The sequence below is a fragment of the Pseudoliparis swirei genome, chromosome 3 (genome assembly GCF_029220125.1).
Source record: "Pseudoliparis swirei isolate HS2019 ecotype Mariana Trench chromosome 3, NWPU_hadal_v1, whole genome shotgun sequence".
Taxonomy (NCBI): Eukaryota; Metazoa; Chordata; class Actinopteri; order Perciformes; family Liparidae; genus Pseudoliparis; species Pseudoliparis swirei.
Window position 1 is genome coordinate 1,934,203 of NC_079390.1, and position 20,740 is coordinate 1,954,942.

Genomic DNA, 20,740 nt, shown 5'->3' on the forward strand with positions numbered 1-20,740 from the left:
AGTATGTGTAGTTTGTCCCGCCCTGAGACGTCAATCAACTCGTCTTTACCAGATTAAATCACCTTTATTAGCCTTATTATCCTTTTATTTTTTTGTTTATTAGCCATTCTGCCCAAAATAATAATTTATGAGAAATATGACAGGAGAAAGGAACATTTCTAGAACATATAATACTTCTTATTTGTAATTCCCGAGGTATAGTTTAGTTATTAAAATTCCCCGAGCAGCTCATTTGACATTGTGGAATATTATTATTACATCATAGCCACATTTAGGGTTAAAGGTCACAATTGGCTTTGAGATAAATAGTTTTGTGTTCTCTAGTCGTTCATATTGTCTGCCGGGCTGGACGGGCGGTTCTGTTGGGCCTCGTCCTGATCCAGGATAAATAAAACACCATCATGCATCCCACAGGTTTGTCTCTTTAGGAAGATGACAAAGTAATAGTGTAACCATGGCGACGGGCCTCAGCTGCTGCTTCTCCAACAGCAACGTGACCCTGGAGTGGACAGCTCCGCCCTCTGGGTGGCGCTAGAGGGCGAGACGTGAGGTTACGGTCTCTGTGGGAAGCTTTCACAGTTTATGACATATTTTAAGTGTAATTTTGGCTTTAAAGAAATCAAATCCTCAAGGGAGAACGTTGTTGCATTTTGATTTATTTCATAAACATTTGGCAAGAAGACGATGAGACAGGAAGTCTGAAGTCAAATGAATGAATACACCATTATGAAATGAATAACCACATGAATATATTGTGTAAAACTCGAATTTAAAGTAACACAAATATTAAATTTGACCATTAATAACAGTGTTTTTATTGAATTATGTGTTTTATTTCATAATTTTCATCATGCAGTTTCTTTATTTCATAATCGTTATCAACATAACTGTGTTGTCACCAGGTAACGCTGACTCAGCATTTAACGATAAAAAAATACCCCCAAATTAAAAACAACAGAATACAATTGTTACTTGGAATAATGGTATTATGAAATATAAAATATAATATTTTATTAATATTTCATGTGATATTTTGCTGTATAAATAAATTGACGAGGGATTTAATGAACATCAGATAAATTGAAAGTTGTTTTTAAATATTTAGAATAAAGACAAATGTACATAATTTGCCCAACATGAGAGGGATTTAACTTTATTTTGTAATCGCCGTGACATTTTTTGTAAATATACACAGTGCCACAAGGAAGAGGCCTTTTGACCCTTGACCTCGTGGCCCTATCAGACCACACCTCTGTAACTACTCCATGTAATGTGCACCTTTAAAGGCCCTGCTGACCGTATTCTTCTTAAATAGTTTCATAAACTTTGTGATTGTTTATTTTCCTCCTCGCTCACAAGACTTCTCTCAGGAAGCCGTGATCTGAACCTTCCCACTGCTCCTCTCCCTCACATCGCAAATCCAAACGATTAACTTTAACCCCGTGACTTTCTTCGGTTTCTACTCCTTCTTTTCTACGTAGATCTCGCGTGGATCGACTTTATTACTGTTGGCTCCAAGCTTACATTCTTCTTCAGAGTTTCAAAGCTGGAATCATCTGGACGAGATTTGTCCTTCTGAAGGAGTCAAAGTGTCTCTCGTGCTCTTTCAAGGTGCGAGAGACCAGATGGCGAGCTAACAGCGCTAACTGTGCTAACAGCAGTAACTGTACTAATAGCAGTAACTTTGCTAACAGCGCTAACTGTGCTAACAGCAGTAATGGTGCTAATAGCAGTAACTGTGCTAACAGCGCTAACTGTTCTAACAGCGCGAACTGTGCTAACAGCCCTAGCTGTGAAAACAGCAACAGCTGCCCTAACAGAGCTAACTGTACTAACAGCGCTAACTGAACTAACAATTCTAACAGCGCTAACTGTGATAACAGCTCTAACTGTGAAAACAACGCTAACTGTTTAAACAGCGCTAACTGTGCTAACAGCGCTAACTGTACTAACAATTATAACAGCGCTAACTGTGAAAGCAGCGCTAACTGTGAAAACAGTGCTAACTATGGTAACATTGTTAACGGTGCTAACTGTGAAAACAGCGCTAACTATGCTAACAGCGGTGAAAGAGCTAAGGGGTTACATTAATGACCTGAGTACCACTATTTATTGACATAGTAAATATGTTTGCTGCTATAATAACATCCAGAATGTGAAATGCAGCCTTCAAACCGCGGAGCGCTGCCGGCCCGATCACCTCATCACTCAGTTTCCGGCTCATTCGGCGTGTTTGCTCAGTTTGACCTACGAACCGACCGAGAGCCAGATTTATTTTTGATGGGTGAGGCGAAGCGAATGATTTCACAAAACTCAACACGATGTGAATTCTGCGATGTGAGAAGAAGTGGAAAGAACAAGTCCCATCTCGTTCCACTCCGAGTGGCTGAGTGGAGTTTGATTTCAGCAGCTCCTGGTCGGACCCGTTTTCAGGCTGTCTGTGTTCAGCGTGTTGGAGGAAGCCCTCGGAGCCAGGAGGTCGAAACTAAAGAAGCTGCATTCTGGGTGAGAAGAGAAGCGTGTCGTCGTCGACGTGGACACATCGAACGGGACAAGACGACCGCGTTGAGCTCATCGCCGCAGAGGGAACCCGACACACACAGGTGAGCGTTGCCTTGACGTTGTGACACGTGCCGGTTTGTGCTCACGAGTTTCCACAGGTACCGACTCCTCTTCAAAATGTGAAATATTTAAACGTGGCCGCGGCCGGATGGTATCGTCTGAGCCGATCTGTTTGTCTTCTTGCTCTGACAGCACTGGAAAAAAAACCTTTAAATAAACGTTGCTGAACATCAGCACAGAGTGGCAGTGAAGGAATGTGACCTGCTGCGACCTCTCGATGGTCTCACACTCATTAGACCACAATCCTGTCCTTGAATGTCGTCGATGTAATAACCTGTCACACTTTACAATCCACGAAAAAAAGAGCGAATACCAAACCAAAAATAACCTGCCGGACCAGGATCTCGCAGACAGATAACACACACTCACAACCTCGTGCACGACACACTGAGTTACGCTCTCAATCACAATATAAGGCTTTTTCTTAGGACATCTTGAAAGTATCTCGCTGCTTCTGCCAAACGGCACGTTAAACAATAACACCGGCAGGAAGTAAAAGCCAATATTGCAGTGAGCAAACAGTCTGGGTGCGGCTGTCTCACAATGTGCATGTCATGCAGTAGCAGCGTGTGCATAGGAGGGCGATTACAGGTGAAGCATCTGAAAACTTCTTCATTGTGGAGCAACGAGGAACCGGACGGCTGACTGAGCGGTGCAGCAGTTACTCACTGTTCCTTCTTCTTCTTCTTCTTCTTCTTTATTATCGTGGACTTTGTGCTTCGTTTCAGGTGCAGACATTACATTTCCTCTCTGGTGATTTTTAATTATTTTGTACCACTAAATGGGACTTCTCAATATAAATATTTGTAAATATATATATATATATATAAATATATTTATTTATTTATATGTATATATATATTTATATATGTATATTTGTATAGATATATTTATATATATTTATGTGTATATATGTTATATTTATATATATATGTACTGTATATACAGGACTGTCTCAGAAAATTAGAATATTGTGATAAAGTTCTTTAATGCAATTTAAAAAACAAAAATGTCATGCATTCTGGATTCATTACAAATCAACTGAAATATTGCAAGCCTTTTATTCTTTTAATATTGCTGTATATTTACAGCTTAAATAACATCCTATCTCTAAATATTAGAATATCATGAAAAAGTATACTAGTAGGGTATTAAACAAATCACTTGAAACCCTGGAAACACATTTTCAAATGTTTGATTTTGTTTTGCTGTTATAAATCTTTTTTAACTTGGTCTGAGGAAATATTCAAATTTTATGAGATAGGATTTTAGAGTTTTCTTAAGCTGTAAGCCATAATCAGCAATATTAAAAGAATAAAAGGTTGCAATATTTCAGTTGATAATATCCAGAATTGACATTTTTGTTTTAATTGCATTACAGAAAATAAAGAACTTTATCACAATATTCTAATTTTCTGAGACAGTCCTGTATACATGCATATGTATATATATATGTTATATTTATATATATATATATATATTTATATATTTATTTATTTATATGTATATATTTATTTATATATGTATACAGGACTGTCTCAGAAAATTAGAATATTGTGATGAAGTTCTTTATTTTCTGTAATGCAATTAAAAAAACAAAAATGTCATGCATTCTGGATTCATTACAAATCAACTGAAATATTGCAAGCCTTTTATTCTGATTTATTGCTGATTATGGCTTACAGCTTAAGAAAACTCAAATATCCTATTTCTAAATATTAGAATATCATGAAAAAGTATACTAGTAGGGTATTAAACAAATCACTTGAATTGTCGAATTAACTCGAAACACCTGCAAGGGTTTCCTGAGCCTTGCAAACACTCAGCTGTTATAAATCTTTTTTTTACTTGGTCTGAGGAAATATTAAAATTTTATGAGATATGATTTTAGAGTTTTCTTAAGCTGTAAGCCATAATCAGCAATATAAAAAAAAATAAAAGGCTTGCAATATTTCAGTTGATTTGTAATGAATCCAGAATGCATGACATTTTTGTTTTTTAAATTGCATTACAGAAAATAAAGAACTTTATCAAAATATTCTAATTTTCTGAGACAGTCCTGTATATGTCTATATATATTTATATATATTTGTGTGTATATATATGTTATATTTATATATATATGTATATGTATATATATATTTATATATATTTATTTATATGTATATATATATATGTATATTTGTATATACAGGACTGTCTCAGAAAATTAGAATATTGTGATAAAGTTCTTTATTTTCTGTAATGCAATTAAAAAAACAAAAATGTCATGCATTCTGGATTCATTACAAATCAACTGAAATATTGCAAGCCTTTTATTCTTTTAATATTGCTGATTATGGCTTAAGAAAACTCTAAAATCCTATCTCATAAAATTTTAATATTTCCTCAGACCAAGTAAAAAAAGATTTATAACAGCTGAGTGTTTGTCAAGGCTCAGGAAACCCTTGCAGGTGTTTCGAGTTAATTAGACAATTCAAGTGATTTGTTTAATACCCTACTAGTATACTTTTTCATGATATTCTAATATTTAGAGATAGGATATTTGAGTTTTCTTAAGCTGTAAACCATAATCAGCAATAAATCAGAATAAAAGGCTTGCAATATTTCAGTTGATTTGTAATGAATCCAGAATGCATGACATTTTTGTTTTTTTAATTGCATTACAGAAAATAAAGAACTTCATCACAATATTCTAATTTTCTGAGACAGTCCTGTATATATATTTGTGTGTATATATATATATATGTATATATACATGGATATGTATATATGTTATATTTATATATATTTATTTATTTATATGTATATATATATTTATATATGTATATTTGTATATATATATTTATATATAATTGTGTGTATATATATATGTTATATTTATATGTATATGTATATATATGTTATATTTAGATATATATGTATATATATTTATATATATATATATATATTTATATATACATATATGTATATGTATTTATTTGTATATACATATATTTATATATATATGTTATATAAATATATTCATTCATATATATATATATATACATGTGGTTTTGGATCTTCATGTGAAGACCAATAACCTCTTCATTCTGTGTACTTTAATGTGTTATTCTTGGCAAATGTAAAATATCAAGATTACAGCAAAAAAGGATTATATTGGAGCGCATTGTCCAAATGCAGCCCCGAGGGGTCGGTGTGACCGTACGAAAAAGGTCACGAGTTAAAATATCGAAATCCTCTAGAGAACGCAGCTGTGTTATGTTAAAAAAAAGCGTCCGATTTTTTTTTTTGAGCCACAAAAACATCCTTTAAGTATATTCCTTGTTATTCTTGACAATTTATGTCAATGCCAATCATGCCGACTGTGACATGAACTAACCTTTACCCCACTGTCAGTCTTTATGGATAAAAAGAAAGAACAATTTAAAAAGACATCTCCCATCTGTGGGCTATTCATTGAGCTTTTTATTGCAGATATATTACATTTGATTGTTTCCATAAATGCTGTAACTATCTTTTTACGTGATTCTGCTCATCCTGTGGTCTCTCTGGAGAGACTCTGCCGTTGATGCGAGAATAATGAAGCAGTAAAGATCTCCACTGGCTGCACGTCAGCTCGCCCTAAATAAGTTTCCAGACAGACTCTATTTAAAGTCTGACGACCTCCGCCGTCTGTCGTCACGCTGCAGCTGTGAAGCTTCAGCATCTGGACCATGTTCTCCTCCGCTACCCCGTACAAGAACCAGCACTACTCCCAGCTGAAGAACGACCGCATCAACGACAAGACGCTCTTCGAGGACCCCGAGTTCCCGGCCACCGATGCCTCGCTGTACTTCAAGAGACCCCCTCCCGGAATGGTGGAGTGGAAACGACCGGCGGTGAGCGGCGATGAGAAGACGTGTTGCGTACTGCACCGGGTGGAATGTACAATTTAAATTCACCTTTTCTGTGGTAGGAGATAAGCAACGATCCCTATCTGTTCGTGAAGGGCATCAGCTCCCACGACCTGAACCAGGGAGTGGTGGGGAACTGCTGGTTCGTTGCCGCCTGCTCCTGCCTGGCTCTGAAGCCGGACCTCTGGAAGAAGGTGAGTCCATTTCGAATTATTGGTAATTAAATTTAAAAAAGGCTTAAAGCTCCATTACTGCAGTTATAGCAGCAAGGAGTTAAATGAGGTCAGTAAAACCAAAACAACCTATATGACACCTGTGTCTGTGCAGCTAGATCCCATCATCTGTCTTCCTTTGTTAATTACCTTTTTCTTGCCATTATAAGAGCAATAAACGACTTCCCGCAGAACAATACGGTCCACATGAAGCTTCAGAGGGTGTAGTAACAGTCTGTCACCACACGGCTTTATACAGTAATCAACTAAAGTCGAGACACCTGGAGGAGTCGTTAGCATCAACTTTCAAGGCTTCATTAACAGCTGCGAGTCGTTAACCCTTAATTACTTGTTCCCTGAAAAAAGCCTCCTGGTATAACTCTGAAATGTACATTATTTTTCAGTTTTTGGTAACCTAAACGTTTTTTTATAACCTCTGGCAGTTTGACGCTGATTTTTGTACCATATCAGGTTTTCACTTGAACTGCTTAAGTAAAAACTGGAAAAATTGGGGTGTTCTAAAACTTCTGACCAGTAGCGTCTGTATATTTAACATAACATATACTTATACTCTCAAGTCTCTTAAGGAAATGCCTTGTTGGACCCTCAAGCAGATAAACAGATGAGGAGGCAGCAGCAGGAAAAGTGATTGAACAAACTTAAAAAGGTCCAAATGGAACGAGGCAGGAAACAGGACATTAAAAAAAACAATGAGCGGCGAGCAAAGGGAGAACCAGGAAGAAAGGCTGGCGAAAAGGTGAACCAGGCTAGAGAATAAGGACTGATTGTGGAAGTGAGAACAATTTGGAGGAAAGGTGTGTGTGTGTGTGTGTGTGTGTGTGTGTGTGTGTGTGTGTGTGTGTGTGTGTGTGTGTGTGTGTGTGTGTGTGTGTGTGTGTGTGTGTGTGTGTGTGTGTGTGTGTGTGTGTGTGTGTGTGTGTGTGTGTGTGTGTGTGTGTGTGTGGGTGGGGCTCGATTGACTACGCAAATGCCTCGAAAGTCGTTTCCCCGGTTTGAATCTTGGCCGGCCGGACCGATCGCTGCATGTCACTCCCCCGCTGTCTTTTTCCCACATTTCTTCTCTCTCTCTCTCTCTCTATTAGCACTATCAAAAAGTTCAAAGGTCACCCCAAAAAAAGGGCCTAAGTGTGCAACACTTGTTTACAATAGGGTGAGCTTTAATAGGGGTCATACACATGTTGACCGATGGACTTCCAGGATTTTAAACAACATTTTCATGACTAAACATTTTGTGAAATCTCGGCGTATACACGAGTATAACCTTAAATGAGAGACAATAGTTTGATTCAAAGAATAAATATGTATATAAATGTTTATTCTTTTCGTCAAACTGCGTAATTAAACATATGAATATAACACATTTCCATGACTTTTCTAAGACTTTTGAAAACATATATTTCAAGGACTTTTCCAGGCCAGGAAATGACCATTTTAAAATTCCATGACTTTTCCAGGTTTTCCATGACCGTACGAACCCTGTTAAAGCAAGAACGTCTTCGATCCAGAGCTTTTAAAGCCATCGCTCCTGATTGGATTAACATTATTGACAATATTTTGATATCTGAACTGCAACAGGGAGTTTATGAAGTTGTATTGCGTAACAAAAGTACGTTGTTTCCCTTCCGTAACATCGGAAACATTTCATGGTAAAGGTTCTGATATTGGTGTTTTTCTGCTTTGCTCTACACTCAATACTTTGTCGTAAATAATGTGCAAAGATATAATGAAATAGCTTTCATTAACTTTATGACGTGTTTATTAGGGACCCTGTGGCACTTAACTGACCTGTAAAAACCACCGGAAAAAGGACTCTCATTAGCCAGACGGGTATTGGTTGCATTGTGTTTGTTTCCAGGTCATTCCCGATCACATGGCCCAGGAGTGGGATCACAAACACCCGGAGAAGTATGCTGGAATTTTCCACTTTCAGTTCTGGGTGTTTGGAGAGTGGGTGGACGTGGTGGTGGACGACCGGCTGCCGACAATCAACGGCGAACTCATCTACTGTCACTCGAAAGACAACAACGAATTCTGGAGCGCTCTGCTGGAGAAGGCCTACGCCAAGTCAGTGAACCGAGAGCTGCAGGGGCCAGTGCACAACAATAGACTCTCTTGTCTTGGTTTGAAATATAACTCGTTTACACACTTCAATGCGTGTGTTGCATCAACTCATCGACCTGGAGCGTGCACCTCCCTATGAGTGAATTGTATAAAACTGTCGCGCTGTGCATTATGGGTAAATTAGACTTCACCGAAGAGAACAACAGCGCCAACACGGAAAGAAATAAAATGTAAAATGCATAAATCTATCGGCACAAACAATTAAAGAACAGGCTACAAGAATACCCCCAACAATTGGACAGACAGTTGAAATAGTTAGGGAAAAGTAACGTTTATGTTAGCTAACAGTTGAAATACAATAGATATATAACGTTAGCTAAAATATGCTGAAAGTAATGGATAAATAGTTGAAATTGTTTGCTAAAACTTTTTAAAAGTATTTGTTTGCTCCAGTAAGCTAAAGTAACATTAATGTTAGTTAACAGTTGAAACACAATTTTTTCTCTAACGTTAGCTCAAATATGCTCAAAGTAATGGATAAATAGATGAAATTGTTTGCTAAAAAATAGTTTAACGTAATTAGGGTCAGTTAACAAATATTCAACTCTAGCTGTGGTTAAAAGTTAATTAATAGTAGTTTAAAGTAACGTTAATTTTAGCTAACAGTTGAAATACAATTGTTATCTAACGTTAGCTAAAATATGCTCAAAGTAATGGATACATAGTTGAAATTGTTTGCTAAAAATGTGTTAAACGTAATGGGTTATGTAATAGTAAGCTAAAAGGAATTGTTAAACAGCTAACTTTAAAAAGTAAAGGTTAACGTTAACACTAGAATAAAAAAACTTTAGTAATAACTTTTGTCATATAACATTACGTACACGTACATAAGCTCACGTTACATTAGATTTTACCCAACAACAACGTGGGGTGCACGACTCAAGTTCAGTACGAGCCGGGGGTCGATAACAGTAAACACTGAACCGCCAACCTCGTGGTTAAAGGATTAATCCGCAGCTTCTACGAATAGTTAACGAACACAAACTGGCCTTCACACATTGTCACCAAAGCTCTCGCTTCAGGGGGAGAGGTGGATTACTGTCATTGCGCAAATTAAGTCAGTCTTAATATTTATAGCAACAGAAAGGTCAGGTTTAATCAATTCGACAATCCAAGTACAAAACCAGTGTTTAACACATTCCATGCAACTGGCCCTGAAACATTGTGTTCAACTGCAGATACGTTACCATTTCTGAACCACGTCAAACCTCTGACTAAACGCTGGATTCCTTTGCACCTTTTTCCACCTTCAGGCTCTCCGGCTGCTACGAGTCTTTGGATGGGGGAAACACCGGAGACGCCGTGGTGGATTTCAGTGGCGCCGTGGCTGAAGCCATCGACCTGGAGAAAGAAGCTTACTACAAGGACCAGAAAAAACAAGACCAGCTGTTAGAGGATCTGCTCAAGGTCTACGACCGCGGAGGAATCATAAGCTGCTCAATTAAGGTCCGTGCTCGTCCTTCCTGCATGTGTGCTTCTTCTCGTTCTCTCTAGGCTTCAGAGAAACTCACCGCTCGTCTTTATAATCTCATCAGGCAAGTCCGAATGAGATTGAAATGGAGATGGCCAACGGGCTGGTGAAAGGCCACGCGTACTCTGTGACCGCGGTGAAGAAGGTGCGCGTGGGTCACGGGCTGCTGGCCTACGTCAAGAACGAAACCATTCCTCTGATCCGCATGAGGAACCCCTGGGGCAAGACCGAGTGGAAAGGGGCCTGGAGTGACAGGTGAGAAGTGCTTTTTGAGTCCATTTCTTCTCCACTGGTGTCGTCGTGACCAGAGAACGAGCAGAAAGCGAGAGCTGTGCAAACCGATCGCTCGAGGGTCACGTAGAAGGATCGCGACGGGAATTTGCCATATTTGGTCAATCTTCTCTTCTGTCGGGAGAAGTTGTCATATTCAAAATCTGATGTGACCTTTGTAACCTGACTGGAGGACCAACAACAATATGTCATGACTCAAAAAGGTGGATCTAAAAATATATATCTAGAAGTAATTCATAATCTACTTAATTTGCTCTGCTCGCTGTTCCTCAGCTCCGAGGAATGGTCGACGGTCGGCGACATGGAGAGGGCCAATCTCGGCATCACGGTGGAGGACGATGGGGAGTTCTGGTGAGCGAAGAAGTTCCTTGAATCGATGAGCTCATCTCATTCTCTCTCGTATAATGATTAATCTTTTCTCCATTTGTTTTGACAGGATGGAGTTCACGGACTGGTGCAAGTTGTTTTCGAACGCCGACATCTGCCGCCTCATCAACACGTCTGTGATCAGCGTCTACAAGACGTGGAACGAGGTCGTGCACTTTGGCAGCTGGACCAAGAACGCAGAGCCGCTCTTGAACCGCTGCGGCGGCTGTGCTAACCACAAGCTAACGTTCCTGCAGAACCCTCAGGTACCCTCAGAACCCTCAGGTACCATTAGGTACCCGTAGGTACCCTCAGAACCCTCAGTTACCCTTAGGTACCCTCAAGTACCATTAGGAACCCTCAGTTACCTGTAGGTACCCTCAGGTACCCTCAGAACCCTCAGTTACCCTTAGGTACCCATAGAACCCTCAGTTACCCTTAGGTACCCTCAGAACCCTCAGGTACACTTAGGTACCCTCAGAACCCTCAGATACCCTTAGGTACCCTCAAGTACCATTAGGAACCCTCAGTTACATGTAGGTACCCTCAGAACCCTCAGTTACCCTTAGGTACCCATAGAACCCTCAGTTACACTTAGGTACCCATAGAACCCTCAGTTACCCTTAGGTACCCTCAGAACCCTCAGTTACCCTTAGGTACCCATAGAACCCTCAGTTACACTTAGGTACCCTCAGAACCCTCAGATACCCTCAGGTACCTGCAGAACCCTCAGGTACCCTTAGGTACCCTCAGAACCCTCAGGTACACTTAGGTACCCTCAGAACCCTCAGTTACCCTTAGGTACCCTCAGTTACCCTCAGGTACCCTCAGTTACCCTTAGGTACCCTCAGTTACACTTAGGTAACCTCAGGTACCCTCAGAACCCTCAGATACCCTCAGGTACCTGCAGAACCCTCAGGTACCCTTAGGTACCCTCAGTTACCCGTAGGTACCCTTAGGTACCCTCAGAACCCTCAGTTACCTGTAGGTACCCTCAGGTACCCTCAGAACCCTCAGTTACCCTTAGGTACCCTCAGGTACCATTAGGTACCCTCAGAACCCTCAGTTACCCTTAGGTACCCATAGAACCCTCAGTTACCCTCAGGTACCCTCAGATACCCTCAGGTACCTGCAGAACCCTCAGGTACCCTTAGGTACACTTAGGTACCCTCAGGTACCTGCAGAACCCTCAGGTACCCTTAGGTACCCTCAGTTATCCATAGGTACCCTCAGAACCCTCAGGTACCCTCAGGTACACTTAGGTACCCTCAGGTACCCTCAGAACCCTCAGTTACCCGTAGGTACCCTCAGAACCCTCAGGTACCCTCAGGTACCCTCGGGCCTCTGAGCGGATAGCGTCACATCGTCTGCGTACGTGCGCATTATTTTCAACTTTTTCTCTTTTCGCAGTTCTTGTTCGATGTGACGAAGGAGGCCGACGAGGTCCTGATTTCTTTGCAACAGAAGGACATGAAGAGCCACAGGAAATATGGACGGGGGGAGAATCTCAGCATCGGCTTCGCTATCTTCAAGGTGACACTTCTACGTTATTCATCTCTTCGTCAACGGTTGATCGCTGATCCACGACTGCTCGTTTCAGGGTGAATCAGAGGTTAAGTAACATTCAAAGAAGTGACGGATTTGTGTCCAGCGATGAGTTCATTGCGGGGGAAACGGTGTTTGTCCAGACGTTCGTCAGAGGCCGGTTAATTCCGGGGGGAAACAGGCTCTTTCCATCAGAGTTTGGCTTTCGTTCTGCTCTCAGAATTTGGCATCTTTGTACTTTTCGACTCATTTGTTGCGCAAATAGTGAACAGTTGTTCTGGGATTTTAATGACAGGCAGACATGATTTTATAGGTTTATCAAAACCAAAACAGAGCTTTTCAACAAGATCCTAAATCATGATTAAACACAACAAATGACCGTTTCTTTGAGCTGATCGTCAAGTGGAGCCAAACACAGTTAGTGAACCTTTTCTTCCGAACTCCTGAGAGTTCGCTGCCATTTTAGAAAGCTCATGCATTACGGGTCACGTCTGGTTCTTGGCGCGTCACGATATATACTGTACCAAACCAAAACGTTGACTTTGTATGGAGAGCTCTAGAGATAATTATGTCGTAAACTTTTACAGAGACGTATAAAACTCAGCAGTGTGTTTCAGAGGAGTGTGAAACTGCAAAGTCGATGCCAAACTAGATTGTATATATACTGGGATAAGAGTGTCACGATTAAATGAGGTAATGTGACCGAAGGCAGCACATTACCCATAATACTTGTGAGAGACCTGGCTTAATTAAAACACACACACACACACACACACACTTATCACTCTGGCTGAAGTGTTCAGTCCTGGCCTGCAGTAAACGTCGGTGCCACTGGGAGCACGTGACGAAGAGAGAAAGCCGTGTGCATGAGGCCCGTTGAGCCTGAACCTGAAGGTGACCCTAAACATCTATGGTCATCATACCAGTGATGTGTCCTCCTCCTCCTCCTCCTCCTCTTCCTGCTCCTTCATCTGACGGAGTCCAGACACTGTTTCCACATTCTCTACTTTCTTTTAAGTTGTCGTCCAGAACACTTTGTGTTTCTCCTGTTTGAATGTCAGAGGTTGAAGAAGGACTTTCAGTCAGTTGTGAACCAGAATAAACATCAACATGCATTAGTGGTCATCTGAGGGCAACTCAGTGACGTGTGGAGTTAATGGCTGTTCACTCCTGAAAGAAAGAAAACATGCAGAATAGGCCTTTTTCATTCCTGCCTAATTGACACACCATGTATCTCACCAGTGGAATAATTACATTATTCTGTCCATAGAACACACACTTTTGTTAAATTCAAGTTGTATATGTTGTTCTACCACCAGGGGGCATAATCTGTGCAAGCATTTTATAATCACTCCTTCAGACACTGTTTAATCCATCCCATGCAAACCACTCATCCGATTGAGGGTCACTACAACCTGTTTAAAACATTCACAATTCATTTGACATCTATAAAGATTAGATCGACTTCAGTGAAAATGTGTCTTTGCTTCCCAAAATAAAACAAAGCGACACACAATGCACACAACACACACACACATGCAGAATGTAGCCGACAGTAATATACAATAAAGCAGATAAACAATAAAAAAAGAGCAATCCTATACAATGAGGTGTTCTCTCATACAGTCAAAGACTTCTTTACTCTGTATTACATATATACATATATATATGTATATATATATTTATATATGTATATATATACATATATATATATATATATGTATATATATACATATATATACATATATTTATATATATATGTATATACATATATACATATATGTATATATATATATGTGTGTATATATATACATATATATATATATATATATATACATATATATATATATATATTGTATATCATACTCACATTGCACACTACATTTTGGGAGTGTTCGGATGTGGTCCATAGTTTTTCATCTCCCTTACATCATGCAAACAGAATCAAAGTTTGCGATCATCATTGAGCCCCAGAGGATCCCTCAAAGACACGATCACAACCAGGATACCCTCCTCGCTGTGGATACGATCACGAGTCAGACTTCACATCCGATGAGTGAAGGAAACCATCCGCTCAGTGATTTTTCTTCTTCTTTCCTTTTCCAGGTGGAGCTGAACAGGAAGTATCGGATGCACGACATCCTGACCCAGGGCTGCGTGGAGACGTCCACCTACATCAACGCCCGCACGGTGTTCATGAGGTGAGAGTCTCTCGCATTCCCCTCCCCCTCTCCACAGATAGGGGGAGGGGAGACAGGCCACTCGCATACGAACTTTCAACACACTGACATGCATTCACTACCCCCCCCCCCCCCCATCCCACGCCTTCGCCTCCAATGTGTTGTACGGTGGCCTTGAGTGCCTTGAAAGGCGCCTTATAAAATAAATGTATTATCATTATTATTATTAGGTGCACGCTGCAGCAGGGCCGCTACGTCATCATCCCCACCACCTTCGAGCCGCTCACGCTGGGCGACTACATGATCCGAGTGTACACCGACGTGGACTCGGGCTGCAGGTATGGAGGACGGTGGAGGAGGTCAAGGGGTCGGGCCGGAGACAGCGGCACGGCTGCGTGTGTTCCATGTCGTCCGGACAGAAACGGGTGGATTGCGTCCAAGGAAAGCTCTCGACGCGAAGAGAATCTGTAATTGTGTTCTCAAAGTAACGCTCCGGCTGCTTTGCTTGGCCCGAGGATTTTGTTTTATCAGATTTGGACGCCGACGTTCTTGTCGGCAGATTTTAACACCAGATCACATTAACTCCAGAGGGATGATACTCCAACATGCTGCAGTGGTTATTGGTGTCAGAGGCACGGCTCTATTCAATTCAGCTCTGTACTTTATTCACACGAGGTCCCGGAGTTTGAGTTTTGACTATTTCTGTTGCTGCGTTTAAAAAAGTTTTTCACTTGATTTGTAATTCATGTTCATTTTGAAGACAAATTTACAACGTATTCAATATTCGTGATTGTCGTTTTCATTACATACGTACATTTGCATGTTGGAAACAGAACTTAAAATAAAGGTTCTTAAATGGTTCTTTGAAAGGCTTTGTGGTTTTACGAAAAACCATCACCGACTGAGGAACCATTTTGGAAATGGTGCCTTCAAGAACCATTTTCTGAAGGTTCTTTGAGACGCCGTTATAGGTTCTTTGAAGGACTCTTTAAGGAAATTGTTCTTTAAAGAACCCTGGTTTGAAAGGTTCTTTGAGGAACCACAAATGGGGCCTTAAAGAACCATGTTTTGAAGGTTCTTTGAGACACCTTTACAGGTTCTTTGAAGAACTCTTTAAGGAAATGGTTCGTTAGAGAACCCTGGTTTGAAAGGTTCTCTGTGGAACCAGATATGGTTCTTCTATGGCATCACTCTGGAGAACCATTTTCGGTTCCAGATGGCACCTCCATGTTTCTGTGTGTGGTCCCTATAAGTTCTCCTCCACCCTCGCAGGGAGCTGACGGAGGACAAGCCCAAAATCAACTGCTGGAGCTCCTTCGTCGGGTACCCACAAGCTGTGACTCACGTCTACGTCCACGGAGCCGAGGAGCTGCAGAACCAGGACCGCGCAGGAGGTCGGAGGACTCGACCCACATCGACTGGTCTGTGAGAGTCCACCAAGCTGTTTTTGCTGAGGTGGCTCTTTCCCCATGTGCTCCATGCAGGTGCCGACCCCTACGTCATCATTTCCTGTGAGGGCCGGTCCGTCCGGTCCACCGTCAAGACGGACACCCTGCAGCCCGAGTTCCTCACCAGCGCCATTTTCTACAGGAAGAAACCCAGGAAGCCCGTCACCGTGCAGGTAGGACGGCATTAATAATTAATTAATGTAATTAAGCTCAGCGACTGGCGGTGGAAGAAAGGCATTGTGGGTCACGGACTCACTCAGTTTACGCAATGATCGAATATGTTTGGAAGAGTTGGAGAATGTTGCTCAGCCTATTGAGAAACATGATCATTAAATGTATATAAGACATTTAAAATCATAAAATGTATATTAACAACCAACTAACTTGTTATTCTGCCCTTGATATACTTCTTAAAATCATATTTCAGTGTTTTTATATTGGAAAAATAAGATAATAATGGAGCTTTTGCAGGTCTTGTTGGTCCATATTTACACTGAAAAGCAAACAAACCCGACTTTTAATAAAGTTATTGTTATATGAACATATTAGTTTCAATGGTGTGGCAATGATTTCAAAATTGAATAAGAAAATCCCAGTTTCTCCATTTTTTCTCTCATTTTTTTTCATTTTCAAATATCTTTTCGGTGCTCACAAAGTATAATAAAAAAGAGAAAATAAACCGACTGAATCCGTGAACCAGAGAAGCCGACAGTGGTCAACCGATGATATAATATAGCAACTGATAAGAGTCACCGACTCCGCCCCCCCGTCGTCGTACCGTGTGATGTCGTCCGTGTGATGTCATCCGTTTCTTCCTCAGGTGTGGAACAGCAACGGCGTGAAGGACGAGTTCATGGGCCAGGTGGTGCTGTCCGGCTCGGTGAAGGACACCTACGAGCCGCAGCGGCTGCAGCTGAGGAAGCGAGGCCGGCAGTCGGCCGACGAGATGCCCGGCAGCATCAGCCTGAGGATCGCCACCTCCACTCAGCTGACCGCCATGTGACCTCTGACCTCGGCGAGGCCTCCATCACCTCCGAGGACCACGCGGCGAACGTCTTCGTCCGCGATTGTGACTCATTTTTTATCCTTTTCTAATGTTTACTTTTTATATATCATCGTGTAACTTGTAAAGTATTTTTATATATTGGCATTTTTTAAATTGCGTGTAAAGATATCATTCCTTTTTTTATTTTACACTCGATGCTGTGAGTGTAATTTGTCAAGTCTTAACATATACTTTATTATTTTATCTTTTATGTTCACCTTTTATGCAGAAAAAAAAACTCATCGAAGATGTAATAATGCGTTATATATTTCTTTTAATGCACCTTCTGCTCCTTCCATCATCATCGTGGTGTAAACTCGTGATTATTAAATGAAATGCAAAACACTAAATGGCATTTAAAGAAATTTAACCTAGAATCACAACTAACACACAACTCTGGTTTTCTTCCTCTTTTTTTAATTTCAGTCCAGTTCCCAAAACTGCAATATTTTGTTTGTTTTACAACTCAAGACACAGCCATGCACAATTCAAAGTTCAAAAAAGTCTATTGCTTCAACCACAATTAAAAATACTTTTATCCAAAACCCCATTTCCCCGTCTCTCCTTTGTCCTTTTTTTTCAAAGATGGGGGAGGGGAGGTCTGCTGAGGTACGCCCGATGGATCAGCAGGTTTACAAAGCTAGACAATAATAATAAGAGTAGTAATAATAATAATGATAATAATTTAAAAAGTAAAAATTTTCGTCTTTGTTCCATTCTCTTGATACATTTATAATAAGAGGAATTATTTTCACACCACGTGTACAGGTTCAGAAGAAAGGAATGAGCGACCGCAGCCACGGGGGCCGCAGAGTCCTCTTGGCCCACCTTTGTGCTCATGGACCTGTACATGGGGGCGGGGGGCGTCGTCCAGGGCCCCACCTCACCTACCGCGCAGGCACACACACACACACACACACACACACGTACGGACGCTCAGCAGTGGTACTCGGGGCGGGCTGTGTGGGCCGGCACACAGAGATGGAGGAGGGTCCAATAAAGTCCAGACTGGAGAGACGGATCCAGGAGAGACGGATCCAGGAGGGTGCTTTCGTTTTTTCCTTTTTTGTGTGTGTTGTTGTTGTTGATTTTTCAGGGTGCAAAACATTTATTGATACATACCATAGAGCAACCTGAATATCGTCATTTTAAGTTACATAATCCTGGGGATAAAGGGGTGTGGGGAGGAGGAGGGTGGTGGTTGGTGGGGGGGTCCCCGTCATATTTACATATGTACATATCCTAACGATCTTATAACCTATGACCTTTAATCTGAAGATGACAAACAGTGTATAGGTTTTTTTTTCTTTCATGCATGAATCCCGTCCGCCGCCGTCTTCTGTACAAATGGAGGTATGATACGACTCCAGCAGCTACCCGGCACACCTCAAGGTCAAAGGTCAAACACGAGTGAGGCGTCTTCTAGTGCAGATTGAGGTAACACACACACACACACACACACAGTCACATGACCTCCGTACAGGAACCAGTTTAAAACGCTAACCAGGCGTGGAAGGAATGTTAGCAGACAATGTGACCTCTGCCCACGGCACAGTCATTATTATGGAACCCCCCCCCCCCGATCGGCTCGCGACAAGACATACAGATCACATGAGACACATGAAGCGCCATTAAAAGGACACTGAAGCATGAATGAGGGGGGGGGTGTCCCATAATGCATTCTGCTATGTCCGATGGTTGAGACCACATGACTTGTGCTTTTTTTTAATACATTTTCTGTTATACTTTAATTATTTTAAGTCGCCACAAATAACTGATGAACTGATGAATGAAGTAGAAGATCTTACTGCAGCGCGTTACTGTGACTGGACAGTTTGGATTATAGATGTATATTTATATAAAGTGTACTTTGTGATTTGTATACTTCTTCTGGTAATGATCTTTCCTGCTTCAGGTTGAAGGTCAAATTATTAAATAATAAATGAATTACAAGATGAAGAAAAAGTCTTTTCACCACCGCATCTTGTTGCAGATCCTCAATTTGACTTATTTTGGATTATATATACATATATATATGCATATATAAATATATATAAATATTTGAATACATATATATGCATATATAAATATATAGCGTATTCTATGATTTGTATATTTGTTCTGCTTCGGGTTGAAGGTCACGGGGACGATGTGTGACAGTAGAGCGTGAACTCACTGCAGGTCAACACACACATGACCTGAGAGGTCGGTCCACTGTGTGCACCATCCATCCTTAAATATAGATATTCACGTATTCCTCTTTCTTTGTATTTGATACCTTATTGTCCGATGTGAAAACAACAATCAGTGAAGATGTTGTCTAAAGCCTGTGTGAGATGCTTGTACACAATGAATGCTCCAGGTCATGTTTATGTGTAAACATTAGCATTAGCAGGAAAGCAGCCACTGTTTTAGACCCTCTGGAGAAGATTGTTGAATACTAATGTTGCGCAACACTTTCCTCTGGAGATGTATATGAAGGTTTATGCATTATATATTTGGAATTACACATGTAATCTACAATTGTGAGTCTCATGTTGTGGTTAATTTAATACTTTGTGGGGGGAAGTTGTGCATTTTTTTGGGTTGTAATCTGATATTCAGCTAAAATATTAAGCGAATGAAGTTTGAAGGTGACCTGAAAGAAGTCTGGCTCAAATGAAATGCAGGAGTGTTTTCAAGCTGGCGTGTGAAACTAATCCTGACGTATTTCCCTCCACACACACTGACACACACACACACACACACTCACATAAATATCTGCCACCTTGAGACGTGACGATCTGCAGAGGAGCGGCGATGTTTTCTCTACAGAGTCCAGAGTCACGCGCTCACATCGGCCGCTGCAGGAGCAACGTGCGGCCTGTAGGGAGCCTGGAGTCTGAAGCCTGGAGTCTGAAGCCTGAATCCTGAAGCCTTGAGCCTGAAGCCTTGAGTCTTGAGCCTGAAGCCATGATGCAGGGAAGCAATCGCTCTTTAGTTTTGAGCGTCGCTTCTCTTCTCGACTGGAGTTTCCTCTTGAAAATGTTTTCTTGCTTCTGGGGAGCGACCGCTGCCTCACAAAGACACGACACACAGAGATGTGCACAGGTGACACACACACACACACACACACACTGTGTGATGGACTGCTCTACATGTACAGAGTGCTGGGGAAGTGAACAAGGAGGCGGGGCCTCTCCAGCAGCGCGGGGGCCGAGAGGCTGCGACGCCGTGTGTCCGTGAGGCCCGGGGGTCTTTTGTCCTTGTGTTTCACACAAACTCCCCCCCCCCCCCCCCTCACCCCCACTTCCCTGGGCTGCCACTGTCACGTCGTCAGCCACCAGCCGACCCCGCCCCCCCAGTGGGGGACAGAGGGACGCCGCCGCCTAGCGGCTGCTGTTCTTGATGGCTTCCTTGGCGGCGACAATCAGAGGCGTCAGGCTGGACAGCGGCTTCGCCAGCTTGAGGAACGAATGCTGCGGGAGGACAGAGAGGATAGAGAGAGGATAGAGAGAACAGAGAGGGGAGGAAGGACAGAGA

At 41.5% G+C, this 20,740-nt stretch overlaps 2 protein-coding genes across 6 annotated transcripts in view; one reads left to right on the top strand and one right to left on the bottom strand.

The window, feature by feature from the left end:
* Positions 1 to 2,058: 2,058 nt before the first annotated feature.
* LOC130191944 (calpain-5-like) lies at positions 2,059 to 17,768 on the top strand. 2 transcript variants are annotated; one of them, XM_056411706.1, is made up of 14 exons: positions 2,059 to 2,603; positions 6,315 to 6,503; positions 6,581 to 6,712; positions 8,607 to 8,815; positions 10,126 to 10,318; positions 10,408 to 10,598; positions 10,908 to 10,985; positions 11,071 to 11,266; positions 12,411 to 12,533; positions 14,652 to 14,746; positions 14,956 to 15,063; positions 15,998 to 16,119; positions 16,210 to 16,346; positions 16,994 to 17,768. In XM_056411706.1, the coding sequence occupies exons 2-14, from the start codon at positions 6,339 to 6,341 to the stop codon at positions 17,174 to 17,176; spliced, it is 1,932 nt and encodes a 643-aa protein (XP_056267681.1). In that variant the 5' UTR covers positions 2,059 to 2,603; positions 6,315 to 6,338; the 3' UTR covers positions 17,177 to 17,768. The 2 variants fall into 2 exon arrangements, with proteins under 2 accessions (XP_056267681.1, XP_056267682.1); XM_056411707.1 differs by lacking the exon at positions 2,059 to 2,603 and adding an exon at positions 3,257 to 3,350.
* Positions 17,614 to 20,740, bottom strand: part of LOC130191945 (serine/threonine-protein kinase PAK 3) — a 29,243-nt gene continuing 26,116 nt past the window's right edge. For all 4 annotated transcript variants that reach the window (XM_056411711.1, XM_056411710.1, XM_056411709.1 and 1 more), the window contains one exon: positions 17,614 to 20,676. In XM_056411711.1, coding sequence (XP_056267686.1) covers positions 20,587 to 20,676 — 90 coding nt within the window. In that variant the 3' untranslated portion in view covers positions 17,614 to 20,586. The remainder of the gene's footprint in view (positions 20,677 to 20,740) is intronic.

Coding starts and splice junctions, on each gene's coding strand:
- LOC130191944 (XM_056411706.1), top strand. CDS start 6,339: ATGTTCTCCTCCGCTACCCCGTACAAGAACCAGCACTACTCCCAGCTG. Junction 10,599..10,907: donor AAAGGGGCCTGGAGTGACAG/GTGAGAAGTGCT, acceptor GCTGTTCCTCAG/CTCCGAGGAATGGTCGACGG. Junction 10,986..11,070: donor GAGGACGATGGGGAGTTCTG/GTGAGCGAAGAA, acceptor TTGTTTTGACAG/GATGGAGTTCACGGACTGGT.